This window comes from Hemicordylus capensis, chromosome 1, assembly GCF_027244095.1.
Source record: "Hemicordylus capensis ecotype Gifberg chromosome 1, rHemCap1.1.pri, whole genome shotgun sequence".
NCBI lineage: Eukaryota > Metazoa > Chordata > Lepidosauria > Squamata > Cordylidae > Hemicordylus > Hemicordylus capensis.
The window spans coordinates 290,144,687-290,160,309 of record NC_069657.1 but is presented as its reverse complement, the minus strand read 5'-3'; the positions used below and the strand labels follow the sequence as shown (position 1 = coordinate 290,160,309).

Below are 15,623 nucleotides of genomic sequence, written 5' to 3'. Positions count from 1 at the left end.
TTTGAATAGACGTCCGTCAGTATTTGACCTCTGCTTTTTCCCCCTCCTCTGACAAAAGTGCAAAGGATGTACTGTATCTTAATCTATGCATTATAATCACTTCAGCTCAATGTTTTTGTTTTGATCACAGGTTATAACAAAAGCAGGAATACAGAAATTAGGTGTTTAGAACAAGATAAATAAGATAGAACACAAAAAGTTACAAACCTGTATACAAAACAAATAAAAATGATTAAAAATTAAATATTCTTAAATAAATCTACAAATGTATGTGAGATCTGCACACACATACACTGTTCAAAAGCTGTATATGCATGTAACAGGTTGTGTGAATAGGCTTAAGTCTTAGGTTTAGTCCTGCCCCCAACCAATCAGAATAGCTTACAGGCACCTATTCTGACCAATAGTCAGCAAACAAAGCCAGCCCAGTAATCTGATTTCCCTGGTCCTTCTCAGACAGACTGAACAGAGTTTTTGGAGGGCTTTGTGCAAAATGGGAGCACCCAGACTACAAGCAAATGGAGTTAAGAACAGGTAGGAGCCCTGGCTACCTTTCTCCAGCCTCCCCTTCTCCAGAGGTAAGCCAGCCCTTTTGTTTTCACTCAGCAGCTCGACCAAACCCTCAGGAACTATTGCATTTTTCCAGCATTTCCTGAGAGTTCTCTTCTTTTCATTTCCTCCCCCACCGCCCACCCACCCCCCCCCCCTTTTTAAATGCCACTGGCAAATCTTGGTAACATTCAGAGATCTAGAGAAAAAGGGGGAAAGTGGGAGATATGGTGGACTCAAACTTCCTCCGGGTAGTTCTTTTACCAACAGGCAAATAGGCGAATAGTCCCCTGCCTTCACTCTTGTTCTGGGACTTTAAGCAAAGCCTCTTGCTAGCTCTCTTCTCATTCTCTTGCTCTCCCACCTCTCTAGAGGACAAAAGAGAGGGAGGGGTTTATCGCTTCCAAATAAAAGAAGGCATTTTAACTAGAAGTACTATTTGGACAACTTCATACTTGTCCAAGACATTAAAAAGTGTATGTCTTTAAGAATTCTGAGATTATTGCCTTCTCTTCATGGACAACCTAACAGGCACAGCTTGGAAACCGGGCCAGTCCAAAAATAGTCAAGTTGCTCCACCACTTTATAGTCCTTATGCCAGCTTTTATTTGCTGTTGGTTGGTTATTTGGGGTTGTTGATTTATTTTTTGTTGTGTTAGTAGTATTGAAAGAAGTCCTCAGCATATGTTCTTTGGACAAATTTGTGATTTATATGGCTTAATTTTCAAATCTGATAAAGGATTATCTTAAGTCAAGGTTGCATAGAACTGCAACCAGTTCTATGCAGTTTAGTCCAAGTAAAGCCTTAATGAACTCATTGGGGCTTACTCCCAAGTAACTGCTGTTTGCATAGGATAGCAGCTCAGTGACATATCCCAGAAATATTTATATTGTGGGAAAGGGAGAAATAAGGTTTGCTTTTTTTTTTTTTTAAGTGCATATTTGTGAGAAGAAAGGAAACTAGTGGGCTCTATGTGTGGCCAAATACATTGTGGTATTTCCAGGTGGTGTGAAACCTGTGTATGCTAGGGATGGGCCCAGACCGGTCCGGAGGCCATTGAAAAAGCCTCCAGGCCGGTCCGGACCTGGGTGGTCCGGTTTGGGTGGGGGGGTAGCTTTAAGAGCGGCGGGAGGGTTTACTCACCCCTCCCGCCGCTTTCCCGATCTGGCGCAGTAATGCTAAGAGTAATTGGGGCGGCAGGATACCTCCCTGCCGCCCCTTCCCCGATGTTGCTGGAAAAAACTCCCAGCAGTGCTTTGCGCGCACACACATTGTGTGCGCACTTCACGTCTCTGTGACGTGCGTGCACGCAAAGGACTGCTGGGAGTTTTTTTGAGAAACATCGGGGGAGGGGCGGCAGGGAGGTATCCTGCCGCCCCAATTACTCTTAGCATTACGGCGCCAGAGCGGGAAAGCGGCGGGAGGGGTAAGTAAACCCTCCCGCCGCTCTTAAAGCTACCCCCCCACCCCAGTGCTGGACCGCAGTTGGCGGTTCCGTGCACACCCCTAGTGTATGCAGGTGCTATCTGCAAATAGGAGCTCAGAACTCCAGTCCCTCACCACTTCAGTGTTTGTTTGTTTTTAGCCTAGTCCTGCATGGGGTGAAGAGGAGAGGGCTGAGATTGCAAGGGGGGCGGGGAGTGGAAGCAATGCTGATAGAAGAAGAGAGGGAGCTACAGAGGGGAAGAAGAGGCTTGGGCAGGGGTGTAGCTATTATTAAGCAGATGGGTTCAAAGAACAGAGGCCCCCAAGCTCCTGAGGGCCCCCCAGCTCCACCTCTCCCTATTTTCTTCATTATCTCCCTCACTCCGAGGAGCCACTGAGCTTGGGGACTAGAGATAGAAAGTGCAATGATACTTTCCACATTCACACCCACCATGAACCACTCTCTAAGGGCAGAATTCCTTTACTCACAGTAAACCAAGGAGCAAATTTAGCACTAAATCAGCTGCCAAATGCTGGTGTGAGTGTTGGAGATTTTGGTTGAGACAAGTAAACAAGAAGTCTGGAGAAAATCTTTATAAGTTAGGGTTGGACCTGCCTACTATTAGCCCCACCTTGGGTTACCCCAGCTCCTTTCTTTCACCTCTGCCCCACACCCCAAGAGGCAACAGCCACCACTGAGTGCAAATACACAACAGATGTTTGAATGTATTTGAATGTTTTTCATTAAAAAAAGGAATAAATCTTTGAGTGAAGGCAACGTGTACCAAAAACCTGTAGAAATTATCCTATGCTAGTCCCCTTATCACATTTTAAAGTGAAAATAGTCAGCTCACAGAAATATTATGTAACAACATGTACATGCATGTGACTGACAAACAGGGTATGCCTTTGTAATCTTTCAGTGGATACTACATACATGTAATGGTTATTTTTGAAATCCAACAGAAATTGTCAGCTACGTTCCAGATTATTAGTACAAATGTACTGTATTGACCCAAATAGGAGACTGAATTTAAGATGACCCCCTTGAAAATATAGGTTCTACTTTATTTATGTGAAAGGAAAAAACTCTGAATTTAAGTGACCCTCTGATTTCTAACATCAAAAAACTTGGGGAAAAACATAGTCTTGGATTCAAGGAAATACAATAAAAGAGCCCAAAAAAGCAAGGGCTACCATATTGATACATTCTTTGAAAGAAACAGTGGGGACAATACCATGCACGTATAGTATCAGATGTGATTAGTCACATGTATAAACTCCAATTGCTGGCAAGTTTCTATGTTCCACACTAGGGGTGTGCACAAAACTGGTTTGCCCAGTTTAGTTCAAATTCGAACTGAGTTTGAACCGGGGTGGGGTGGTTTGGTTTTGGTTTTGCTTGGAAACCCCCCTCCCCCATTTGGTTTGAATTCGAACCAGATTTGAACCAGTTTGAACTGGTTTGAGCCTCCAAAACTGGTTTGGGTGGTAGGCACGCACGGGTGCTAGCTACCATCCAAACCCCAAAGCAATTGGACATGCCTACGATATTTAAAGGATTTTTGAAGAAGAAAAATATTGCTTATTATTTCCTATGTGGAGTACCCAAGGGCACAAAACACCCAGGGATGCCTATCACCCACCAAACCCCAAGGTAACTGGGTGTGCCTACTATTAATGGTGAATTTCTTTTTTAAAAAATTCCCCATAGGGAATAATGGGGATTTGGGGCTGCCCTGGACCCCCCTTTGGGGGGTGGCAGAGCACTCCAAAGTGGGTCTGGGGGTACGGCAAGGATGGCCTCAAGGCATCTCAGGCACCCCTAAGTCCCTGGGATTTTTAGTTTTTAAGATGTGGATTTTTAAAGGTATTTATATTTTCCTTCCATTTTGCTGGTTGCTGCTGCAGATTTTGCAGAAAAACTTTCACCGACCTAATTGCTGACCTCAGGTCAGTCATTAAGCAATTAAAGTTATCAGTGCACAGTGTGTTCCCTTGCAGGGAAAGTAATAGTCTGCAGACTGCAAGTATTTTTAACTATTACCAAAGGGGGGTTCAGGGCAGCCCCAAATCCCCATTATTCCCTATGGGGATTTTTTTAAAAAAGAAATTCACCATTAATAGTAGGGGCACCCAATTGCCTTGGGGTTTGGTGGGTGGTAGGCATCCCTGGGTGCCTACCACCACCCCCTTTTGTGCCCTTTGGTATTCCACATAGGAAATAAGCAATAATAAAAAAATTAAAAATTCATTAAAAAAATCACAGGAGTGTCTGATTGCTTTGAGGTTTGGGTGGTAGTTGGAACCCATGGGCAGGGATATGCACGAATATCTTTGGCGCTGGTGGGGGGTAGTTCTTTAAGGGTGGGGGAGAGTGTATTCACCCCTCCCACCACATTTCCTTCACCGGTGCTCTTTTATCTTTAAGCCCCTCAGGGCAGCAGCATTCCTCCCTGCTGCCCCGTTTCCCCCATTGGCTGGAAGTGGCTGGAAGCAGCGAGTGTGCGTGTGCCCATTGCATGTGCACGCCCGTCTGCCATGCATGCACACGGTAGGTGCACGCGTGCTCGCTACTTCCGGCCGATGGGGGCAACAGGGCGGCAGGGAGGAACACTGCCACCCCAAGGGGCTTAAAGATAACAGAGCGCTGGCGAAGGAAATGTGGTGGGATGGGTAAGTACACTCTCCCCCATCCTTAAAAAACTACGAAACACCAACCCCCCCTTTATAATGGCCTCCGAAACATTTTGGGCACATGCCTACCCATGGGTGCCTACCACCCAAACCAGTTTTAGAGGTCTGAATCAGTTTAAACCAGTTCAAATTGGTTTGAATCAAACCAGGCTCAGTTCGGTTCAAATTCGAACCAGCAGGTAGAACCCAATGTCTGGTTTGGTTCTAATTCGAACCGTCAAACAAAACCGGTTCGAATTTGAACTGTTTTGCACATCTCTATTGCACACACATGCTAAAGTATACACTCAGTATACATAATGTGACAGGTGTGCGTGCAGGGTCACAGAGTTTTCATCATATATAAAGCAGCCCTGAATAAGCAAGTACTCAAAGGGCTGGTATCAATGATACAGTCTTCTGGCCCCTCCCACCACACAATGATGGGTGTGAGCGTGCATGTTCCATTCCCCCACCTGGTGCACTGATCCACTTTACATAACTACATGGGAGAGGGGTAGCGGTTTGTATGAATTGCCCTTCACTGGGTGACTTAAATACTGCTTTAATTAAATTGCATTTGAGGGATGGTTCAGACACAATCTGATGTCCAATCGGTTCTGCAACATGGAACGGTATACTAGGAGAGGGAGTGGGATCTGAGTGCTCGTGCAGCACCCCTCATTGTAGGGTGGATGTGTTGGTGGACAGTGCCATCAGAACTGCCCAAAGCATTTTCAGGTAGTGCTTCATGTGGTGCCAGTTAGAGTGTCCCTCAGAGTGATTCTTCATTGGGATAATCTCACACTAAAGGGATTAATTTAGTTCGATTTATGGAAATACGGGTCTCAAACAACCACTTTGAACCCTCCCCCCACATCTATCATTTATGGCTCAGCTTTTCTGTGTCCAGTATAGATAGGGAGAGAAGCAGCAAATGCCCCCTCCTTCCGCAAATTTAATAATTTTTGCCATGCATGAGAAGTACAGAAGTTAACTAACTAGCTTGAAATTACATCCCACACTAGTGAGTTCAGGAATAAAACAAAAGCAGGGGTGTAACGACCATTAGGCAAGGGGAGGCGGCTGCCTGGGGGCCCCCACGCCTCAAGGGGCACCCCAGAGGCAAGTCACATGAGGCAAGTCACATGACTATATATTGTGAAGTGTGTGTGTGTGTGTGTGTGCATCCGCGAGGGGCCCATTTTAAAATTTTGTCTCTGGGCCTACTCCAGCCTTGTTACGCCCTTGAACAAAAGCTACATGCAAGCACACACTTGGTTTAAAAGAGCCGGATCAACTTAAAATTTAAGATCTGCATGGCACCTAATATTTAAAGTCTGGATGACATTTATTTACCAGCTTTATTTACATAAGAAATAATGTCTGTACCTAGCTCCTCCTCTGACGTCCCTGGAAAACTGATCCCCGACTTGAGGAGATCACCACCGTCTTCCTCTGAAAAGACAGAAGCAAAGTAAACAGCACAGATATTATCAGGATTCTGTACATTCACTCTTCATTACTTTCACAAAGCAAAATATTATTTAAAAGAACACAGTGCAAAACAGTTATTTCATGTTGACAATTGGAGCTTTCCTGTTCTACTTTAACACCCCATAGCTGTTTTCGTAATATTGTTTTTAAATCTTTTTCTTTCACCAGACTTCTTGTTCTATTAAATGAACCAAAAAAAAAAAAAGTGAGCATTAGACTTTGCCTTGCTAGTAGTCACATTGGTTTGGTTTTTTAAAAATATACATATACTGTATAAACGGTCCTCAGTAGAACAGTAGTAGAAGAGAATGATCGGTTCTATCATAACTCTGTCCCTATAACTACTGAGGTAATACTGTTGCCATACCTAAGAACATCAGCCATACTGGCAGGGGCTCATTCACCTGCAAATCCTTCATTTTGATATATGCTATTACTTGCCTATAACACCAACCTTCTGTTTACACAGGACAGTCTCTACACACAAAAGCAAAAATGGTTACAAATCTGATATGAGAAGTATCAACACTGAAAAACCATTGGGCAAATATTTCAGTCTTCCAGACATATTGCTGCAGATCACAAAGTCAACATATAAACTTCAAAAGGAAGCATCAATGGGAAACTGTTGAATTGTAATTTATTAACAAATCCAGTTCTATTGACTAAAGTATCAGTTGAGTTTGGGTTCATCTTTACCACTAAGGACAGTAATTATCTCTCAAAGTGTCAAATTAACACAGCAAAACTTACAGTAAGAAAGATGATCCACCATCTAATGATGGATTTTGTCTAACAATGCTCTTCAACCACTGTGTACTACCTGCCTTGCGGTGACATCATCAAGAAAAGCAGGATTATATATGTTTCATACATACATACCCACCCACCCAATTTGGCTTCTACTAATCATGTTCTGTATCTAATGTATCACCTAAAATATACCACCAGCTTGCTAACCTCTATTTTCTGCCTTACAAGGGACTCATGGGGGTCAAAATAGGTGCCGCAGAGGATCCAGAAGGTGTCTGGAAGATACACTGTGGGGTAGGAGTTTATTTTATCTGGCTTCTCTCCCCCCACCCCCTTCTGGATTGGGAGGGACTCTGGCTGTGACTTCTGTGTACACCTCCCTTTGACTGCTATCTATCTGGTGTTTTGCTCACTTTTAATTGCTGTAAGATCTTGCACCTGGGCTGGGCTTGCCTGATTGGGTGGGTGAGAGCCACACCTGTTGGGCTTTTGAACTCTTGGCCCTTAGAAGGAGGAGCAGCGCTGGGGGCACATCCACCAGTGCAGCATGCCAGTGGGCAGGCCACCTGTAGTGGCCTTTGGTGGTGGGATGACTGAGGGCTAGGGCCAAACATATTGTTCTGGACTCCTAAAAGGAAGATGCCTGCTGACTACAGTATTCTTGCCTAGAGAGTAGTGCTGGTTACCCATAGAATAAGTCTGAAATCATCTATGACTTGATTATGGATTAAGGAGCCAACCTGGAATGCTTTACAGAGATCTGGTCAGGAGAGGCTAGCCCGGTTTGGTCCCAGCTTCTCCTGGTGCGTTACCCCATGGTGGAGCAAGTGAGACAATGTGGGCAGGGAGGTGGGGTGGCTGTGGTCTATAAGAGTACCATCTCCCTTACTAGTATCCTTGTCAGGAAACTGGTCTATCTTGAATGTGTGTGCCTATGTCTAGGGACCATGGATAGATTGGGCCTTCTGTTGGTGTACCAGTCACCCCGCTGCCCAACAGAGTCTCAATCTGAGTTGATGGATTTGGTTGTGGAGTTGCCCAGGTTGTTGTTGGTGGGGGACTTCAATGTTCATTTAGGGACCGGGTTGTTTGGAGTGGCTCAGGAGTTCATGGCACCCATGACATCTATGAGACTATCCCAATAGGTCTCTGGACTGACACATGATACTGGTCACACCAGGGGCGTAGCAAGGTTGGAGTGGGCCCAGAGACAAGATTTTAAAATGCCCCCCCCCAAAGTCCAGGGCCTCCGCACACCCCAGGCCCCCAAGGATTTAAGTCTGATATTCCAAAATAAGTATGCTGCCTGCAAATACATTTCACTGAATACACACACACACGTCACAATATATAGTGATATACATTGAGTACTATACATTTGTATTACTTTTAATGCCTAGAACACACTAGAAAGATGAATTATTAAAATGGGCCCCTCGCTGCAGATTAGCAAAGGAGACTTTCAACCATGCAGGGTGAGCCTATGTTTGTTTTCTCAGAATTCTGAACAAATTCAGTCAAGTTTGATTGCAGGAGGTTTTTCACAGGAGGCTTTTAAAGCCCTTTAAGACACATCTCCTCTGGAATGGAGGTGCTGCATTCACATGTTGGCCAGATTGACCCTGAAGTCCCTGCAAGTTATTGGGGAGCAGTTCACACACAAGAAAAATAAAATAAAAGCACCACACATGCTTCACAGTTCTCACTCAGACCTTCTGGGTTGCAAAACAACTTGAACATAAGTGCATTTATAAATGAATGAATGAATAAATAAAATTAATAAAATACTGTTCCAGAAGTTTTTGCAATTTTCTGCCATGAAACAAGCCACTTATAGGACTTTTTAGATAGTTTTTTTCAAGTCAGCAAATTTTCCAAGCTGTTTCAAAATAAATATTCAGAGACTTCTCGGTCCCCCCCCCCCACATCCAAGCCCTATGGCAAGCAGATCCCTATATATGGGGGGGGGGGGCGGGAAAGGTAACCACAAAAAGGAGTTCACACTCTACCTGGCAAATGCTGGTCTGGGTTGAGCAGGGCAGCAAGGGGTCTTCTGCTGCAGAGAACAGTGGTGGCCACTCTGGCTGCCTCCTCCTTCCTGGCTGGCTTGGGCCCTACTCGAGTTCAGGCTTCACTGTGGCCTACACGAGGCCTCCCTGGAAGCCCCGCCCACCCACCGACCAGCTGAGAGGCGGGAGAAAAGGAGCTCTTTGCAGCTTGCCTGCTGCTTCGATTGCGGGCCAGCAGAACAAGCAGGAGAGACGGCGAAGAGGGCAAGTGGCTGAGAGGCTATGGGGCTGGGCAGGGGGCAATGGGGAGTCACATGAGGTGCCCCTGGGGTGCCCCTCCAGGCAGTGGGGCCCCCAGACAACTGTCTCCCCTTGCCCTATCATTGTTACGCTCCTGGGTCACACACTCTATTTGGTCTTTTGCTCTGATTAGGGTGGTGTTCAGTGGGTGAGGACTTCTGTTATCTTCTCATTTTAATGGATGGACCACCATCTGGTTAAGGTAGGGCTTGCAACCACAACCCACCTCTGCAGGGGTGAAGCATCTCTGATTGAGTATCTGAGCAATTATTTGACTGGGCAAAATATGAGCATCTCTGACTGCTTTTAGGAAGACTCTCAACACACCTGTTCTCTCAGGCTTTTAACTAAAATCAATTTTAAACTGTTGATTTTTATCCCATGAAATTGTTTTAACTTTTTTAATTCTGTGAAATTGTTTTACTCTGTTTTATATTTGTGTTAAATTGTGTACACTGCTTAGAGATACACATATCATATGTTGGTTTTAAATGATTTTAATGTTTAAATGATTTTAACTGTTTAATTGCTTTAGTTTTGATTTTAATTGTTAATTGATTTTAACTGTTTATTTTTATGTAAACCACCCTGAGCCATTTTTGGAAGAATGGTATATAAATAAAATAAAATAAATATAAATATTATAAATAAATAAAATATGACAGAGACAGAGTGAATAGACTGTTGGCTTTTATATTTTTCAAAAGTAGGGTGGCCATTGCTTCTTTGCCTCTACACCCACTAAGACACGAGGCAGGGATTGGAAGAAAAGTGTCACAACTTTATTGAATTATTATTACAATATTGCAAGCATGGGAATTGGCACTCCACCCCCCAGCAGCATGGTCCACACTAAGGCAAAGGTCCCTTCTGGGCTTCTTGCTTAAATCTATTGGATGAATGCACTGGGGCTCAACATCCTGGCCTTAAGGCCAAAGACTGCTCATGCTAACCAATCAAGTGTTCTCAAGGTACAGGCTGGAAACCTTGCCAGCCCCAAGCCACAAAACCTTTGAGGCTGGTAATGCTTCCAAGTTAAGGAACCCCAGCCAGGGCTCCCTCCCTGAGACTCAAAGCCTCTAGGGCTGGGTCCTCTTATTTGCCATGCATACCTGCTAGTGCTTACCAAGTGTCTAGCCTAAGTTTCAAGAGACCTATGTTGCTCTTGCCAATTGTGACTGAGAAGACCTAGCTATCTAGAGAGTCTGAAACCGGCCTATGCTTGCTATGGAGTATAAGTCAACCTGTTCCTATCTGGTATACTGGGGGTCTGCATAGAAACATTCATTTCCATAAATAGCAGTCTCAGCGACCTATTGTTGTTCTTTACACATCATCATCTATTGGCACCACTTTCTCTTTGTCCCCCTCTGCACCCCCCCTCACTTTCTCTCTCACTCACACACACCTGCCACCTGAGATAATCTGATGAAATGGGTTCTAGAACACCCAAGCTTATGCCACAATATTAGACAATTAACACCGTATAACATACCTGACTTCCTTTCCCAAAGGTGTGCGTTCAGTGCCCCCTGCCCCACTTTAATCAATAATGACATGATATGCCATAACGTGTCTTTAAACGTGTGTGTCTAAATTGTGATTTCTCTTTCTGCTTTAGCTGAAGCTAACCAGTTTTAAAGAACACATTTCTAAAAGGCTAATTCACACATCTTTTGGCTGTGACATACCCTGAAGGTCAGCTAACATGATTTAGACTATAACAATGGGAAACACAGTGCAGACTTTGTACAAGAAAGAACTGGAAAATTTCACAAATCTTTGGGAGAAAAGAAGCATTTGCCTTTTATATATGAAACTGTTAAATATACTTTGCATATAATATGCAACCTTTTAGAATTCCAGTCAATCAACTTGCACATTAGGTACAGGTGTCCCTTGTTATTCACAGGGGTTCCATTCTGGCCTACAACTGTGGATAATGAAACGTGGATAATGAAACCTCAAATCAATGGGAATCGGTGGGTTAGGTTCCAGAGCCCAAGAAAATCACCGTGACAACCTCAGCTCCTCCAGAATCCCCGCCCCCAGCTTCTCTAGTAATGTGTGATCATGATGTTTCTGTTGGAGATGCAATTCCAGTGCATCAATCTTTTGCACCAACTATCCTAATGACCTCTAGGGGCACTGGGAGTAGAGATAGTAAGGGTCTCCCTAACTGTTCTACCTGTCCCTACTCTATGACCCCTGATCTGACTCTTCTGCACTTCCTGTGCTGAGTCACAATCCTTCCTTTCCTCCTAGAGAGCAGATGGAAACATCTCTCTCCCTCCTTACCTATTCATTATGTAGTTCTTTAGATTAGGTTTAGGTCTTTCCTATCCAAGTGTACTTAACCAATAAATACTTAGTATTTGGTTCTACAAGGATCTCGATGTGTTTTCTCTAAATAGCTGCAACAACTAAACCATCCTCTGCTACCTACTCTGTAACTGGAGTGTGTGCTCATTCCTTAATGCTCTGCTGGGTAAAAATTAACAACCTCCAGCAGTTTCCTCACTCCAGTGTTGAAGCCCACCACTTAGGAGCACAAGCCCCTTGGCCTGATTGGCTGGTAGGTTGGCCAAAGAGGCAGCACAAAATTAAATCCAATTCAAGTAAACACACATAGAGGAATGTGTGAGAATCAAGGAGTGAGAGGAGAATCAATTTTCCATGGATAATTAAAGTACTGTAATTATTAAAATTAAAAATTTTAATGTGAACTTTTAAATAAAAAATTAAATTTTCATCACAATCAAATTTATAAAAGTGATAATTAGCATCTTACGAGGGCAGCACAATGCTCCAAGAAGCTCCACAGGAATGGCTCAAAAAGGTCTCCCAAAGGCTCCACAGAAATGGCTCCAAAAAGCCTCCAAATGCTCCAGAGCAATGGCTCCTGAAGGCTCCCAACTGCTACTCAAAATGGCTTTTAGAAGCAAGCCCCCCCTTTTAGGGGGACCCACAAAAAATGCAGTGCAAAGCACTGCACTGTCCTTCCCCAAACTCCTCTCACAATCCATGAGCATGTGCGGCAAGAGCACAACCATGTAAGGGCAGAACTGCCCTTCCGAAAACCGCTGTTATACGAAGCCATGTACCACAGATAATGAGACTGTGTATATATCACCCAACTGCAAAAACACGAAACTGCAAGTGCTGATTCTGTAGAAGAGGGCCACCTGTACAATGAATCTTTTAAAACGTGACAGGCACATGTATTCAAATTAAATTCTATTTGGCAAGGTAATGGACAACTCTAATTAAATATAAACATAAATCAGGCAGTTTCCATGGAGCTGGCTCATGTGATCTCTCTACATGTTAAAACTCAGAAGTGGAGCCTCTAATTTAGCTTCGTAATAAAAGACTATTATTAAGAGAAACTACAGACATATGACCTGATATCTTAAAAGAAAATCAAGTGTCGCAAACTAAAGATCATGAGGAATTTAATAAAAGGACAGCTTTGTTTTCAGAAATAGTGTTAAGCAGGGAGCTAGAGAGGGCTTATTCTGTGGCATTTTAGTCACAGTGCTATTCTGTAAAATGAGAATAGCAGAAAGATGGCTACGCTCTCCCTTGCTTGCCTCAGATTAACTCAGAAATGATCCTGGCTCTTCCCTCAAAATTGGGTAAAAAAAAAAATAGGCCACTTTATAAGCCAACTCATGAAATTTCTTCATATCCCTCCAACACCCTGCTCATATGCAGCTCACAAAAGCCTCCTTCACATGTCATCAAAGAGGCGGAAAACTTCCTGGCTGTCATTCTCTCCCCTGCCTTTGGGCAGGTGCCTCGTGCTTACGACCTTATCTGAAGTGGCAAAGGTTGTAAGCCTGCTGGGGGTGATTCTGTGAGCAGGAGGCTCGGGCACAGGAGTGATTCCGTGAGCAGGCGGCTCCAACATGCTTACAGCCTTCACTATTTCAGATGAAGGTTGCACATGTGAAGTGCCTGCCCGGCAGAGGAGAGTGATTGTCAGCCGGGCAGGACTTCTGCCTCTTTTTTCAGAGGCTGTACAGCCTTCCTTTGATAATGTCTGAAGGGGGCTAAAGTCAAAAGGAAAATACTAAAAGTAAGAGTTAAAGAGATTTTAGTATTTGCAGCTGAAACTAAAAACACCAATAGAGTTCAAGGAATAAAGAACATCTTTTAAAAAGAAGGGAACCATTCTAAAGCTCCATGAATTCCTGGAAAATCGATGAAATTCATCTTAAACATTAACATAGAGAAATCTGTACAATTCCAGAATTTGTCAGACCAAGTCCTAGAACAACTTTTCTATCCAACAGCCTCAATATTTGTTTTATTTTTATCAAGAGCTTTACTGTAAGCTTTGTAGCTACTCTAGATCTCTTTTGCCAATAGTCCTTTGGGTCATGGTCAGATTTTTTTCATTCCCCACAACCCTACACACTTTATGGAAGAACAACATGTGAGGCCCTTTGTTGAACAGGCAAAGTCATTTTGCATAGCTTACACTTATAGGAATTAAGAACGAATATGAACGCCAACAAAGGTAACTCCTATCAAATAAAGCTTCCATTATACTTTCCGTAACTTATTTTAATTATTTTGTGATTTATAATGGAAAACATTTTCTTTTCTAAAATAACAGTTGTATAGGCTATTCAATTTTAATTTTGTTAGCAAATATTTTTTATAAACTCTAATCATAACTCATGACTTTCCTGATAAAGAACAAAAAATTATTATTTAAACCACTCACCCAGTCTACTTCGGTGTAAAAGATTGTGCATTAGGGATGTGCAAAATGTTTCGGGTACAGAACAATCTGTACCCGAAACTGATTTTGGGTGATTCATTGCCAAAACAAATCACTCTCTTGCCCTCCCGAAATGTTTTGGAGTTGAAACGAATCACCCCTGTTTCGGCTCCGAATTATTTGTAGTTTCAGCCCTCCATTTTGTGGCCGATAAAGTGCTGCTTCTTCCTCCTCCATTTTGAGTTCTGACGTCTATTTGAATTTCCTGCCTAGTTGCCTCCAATTGACTTCAATGCAAAAAGGACCGATCTGACGTCTACTTGAATTTCAGGTCCCACAGCCAAAAGCATGGGGTGGGAGTGCCTAATGGGTGGAGGTTACCACCCAAATTGCAGAGGGATTGGGCAAAGGGCTGATTTTTGGTGAATTGTTGAAGTTTACGCGCCTTTAAGGTTTTTCCCCATAAGGTATAATGGAGGTGTATCGTTTCACATCGGGGGGGAGGGGTGACCTAGAGTGGTGTGGGCTTGGTGGTAGTGCCCAAGGGGGACAAGGAAGCTTCCAGAATTTTTTCAAAGGATTTGGGCAGAGGGCTGATTTTTGGTGATTTGTTGAAGTTGTTCTGTTGTTTCTGAGGTGTTCTGAGTATAGATTCTTTGGTAGTAAATGAGAGTGGATTTATGGTTTGTATTGAAAATCTCACTTGCTACCAAAGAATCTACACTCAGAAACAACAGAACCCTGTACCCCATGGGTTAGAAACCCATGGTGGTGGTTGGCACCCTATGTGCACTACACCACCACTCACTCTGGGCCACCCCAGCACCCCCCAAGTGCACTTATGGGGCTGCTGAAACCTCCATTATACCTTATGGGGGAAAACTTTGAAGACGCGTAAACTTCGACAAATCACCAAAATTGGGGAGAAACTATGGGGCAGGCCTAACAAGTGACAGGATATAAGATAGAGTAAAGTTTTAAAAGAAACAAATCCACTGTGTCACTTGGAAGTGAGGGAGAAAAAAACCTGTTGCTGCTGCTACCGCTGGCTTCTGATGGCAGGAGGCAGGGGTTGGGGGGCACATTTTGCCATCCAAAAGAGACACTTCCAAGGTGCATCTGAGGTAAATTCCTCAGTTCACCTCATGGGGGAGCCACTCTTGGAAGGTGTTTTGAAACAAAATTCCTCCTTCCAGATATTGTTGACAGCTCAGTGCAATTGCAGGCACTTTAAACTGCCAAGCGATCTTAGAGATTATATTTAGGTTTCTTTGGTAAAATGTGTAGATTTAAATAAGCTTATTCTGCTATTCTAGGCACGCAATTCTGTGTATGCTAGGGCTGTGTTCATGCCCTTAAACCCTGGTTAAAGGCTGGGGTAAAAAGTCGGTCTACCCATGAGGGCAGCACTTGGATTGGGCTCAATTTCGGCAGTGAACACAGGCTTGGGTGTGTCAGGACTAGGGCAAACTAGGCCAAACTAGGGCAGCCCTGCCTGGGTTTGGCTGCTCGTGTGCACAGCTTCAAGGTCTCCCTCATTCATGCTAATGTGGACAGCTCTTCTTGTGTATCAGATCCTCAGTAACCATGCTGGGTATTCGTAGTAATTCACAAGGAACTCTGTGCTTGCTGTGAGTCTGCATACTGAGTAGAGTACATTTGCCCTTGAAACCCTGCTTGC

At 43.7% G+C, this 15,623-nt stretch overlaps 1 protein-coding gene across 14 annotated transcripts in view; it reads right to left on the bottom strand.

Annotated features, from left to right (window-relative positions):
• Positions 1–15,623, bottom strand: part of DLGAP2 (DLG associated protein 2) — a 691,732-nt gene that overhangs the window by 134,645 nt on the left and 541,464 nt on the right. For all 14 annotated transcript variants that reach the window (XM_053286136.1, XM_053286148.1, XM_053286135.1 and 11 more), the window contains one exon: positions 6,044–6,109. In XM_053286136.1, the coding sequence (XP_053142111.1) occupies positions 6,044–6,109 (66 nt within the window). The remainder of the gene's footprint in view (positions 1–6,043; positions 6,110–15,623) is intronic.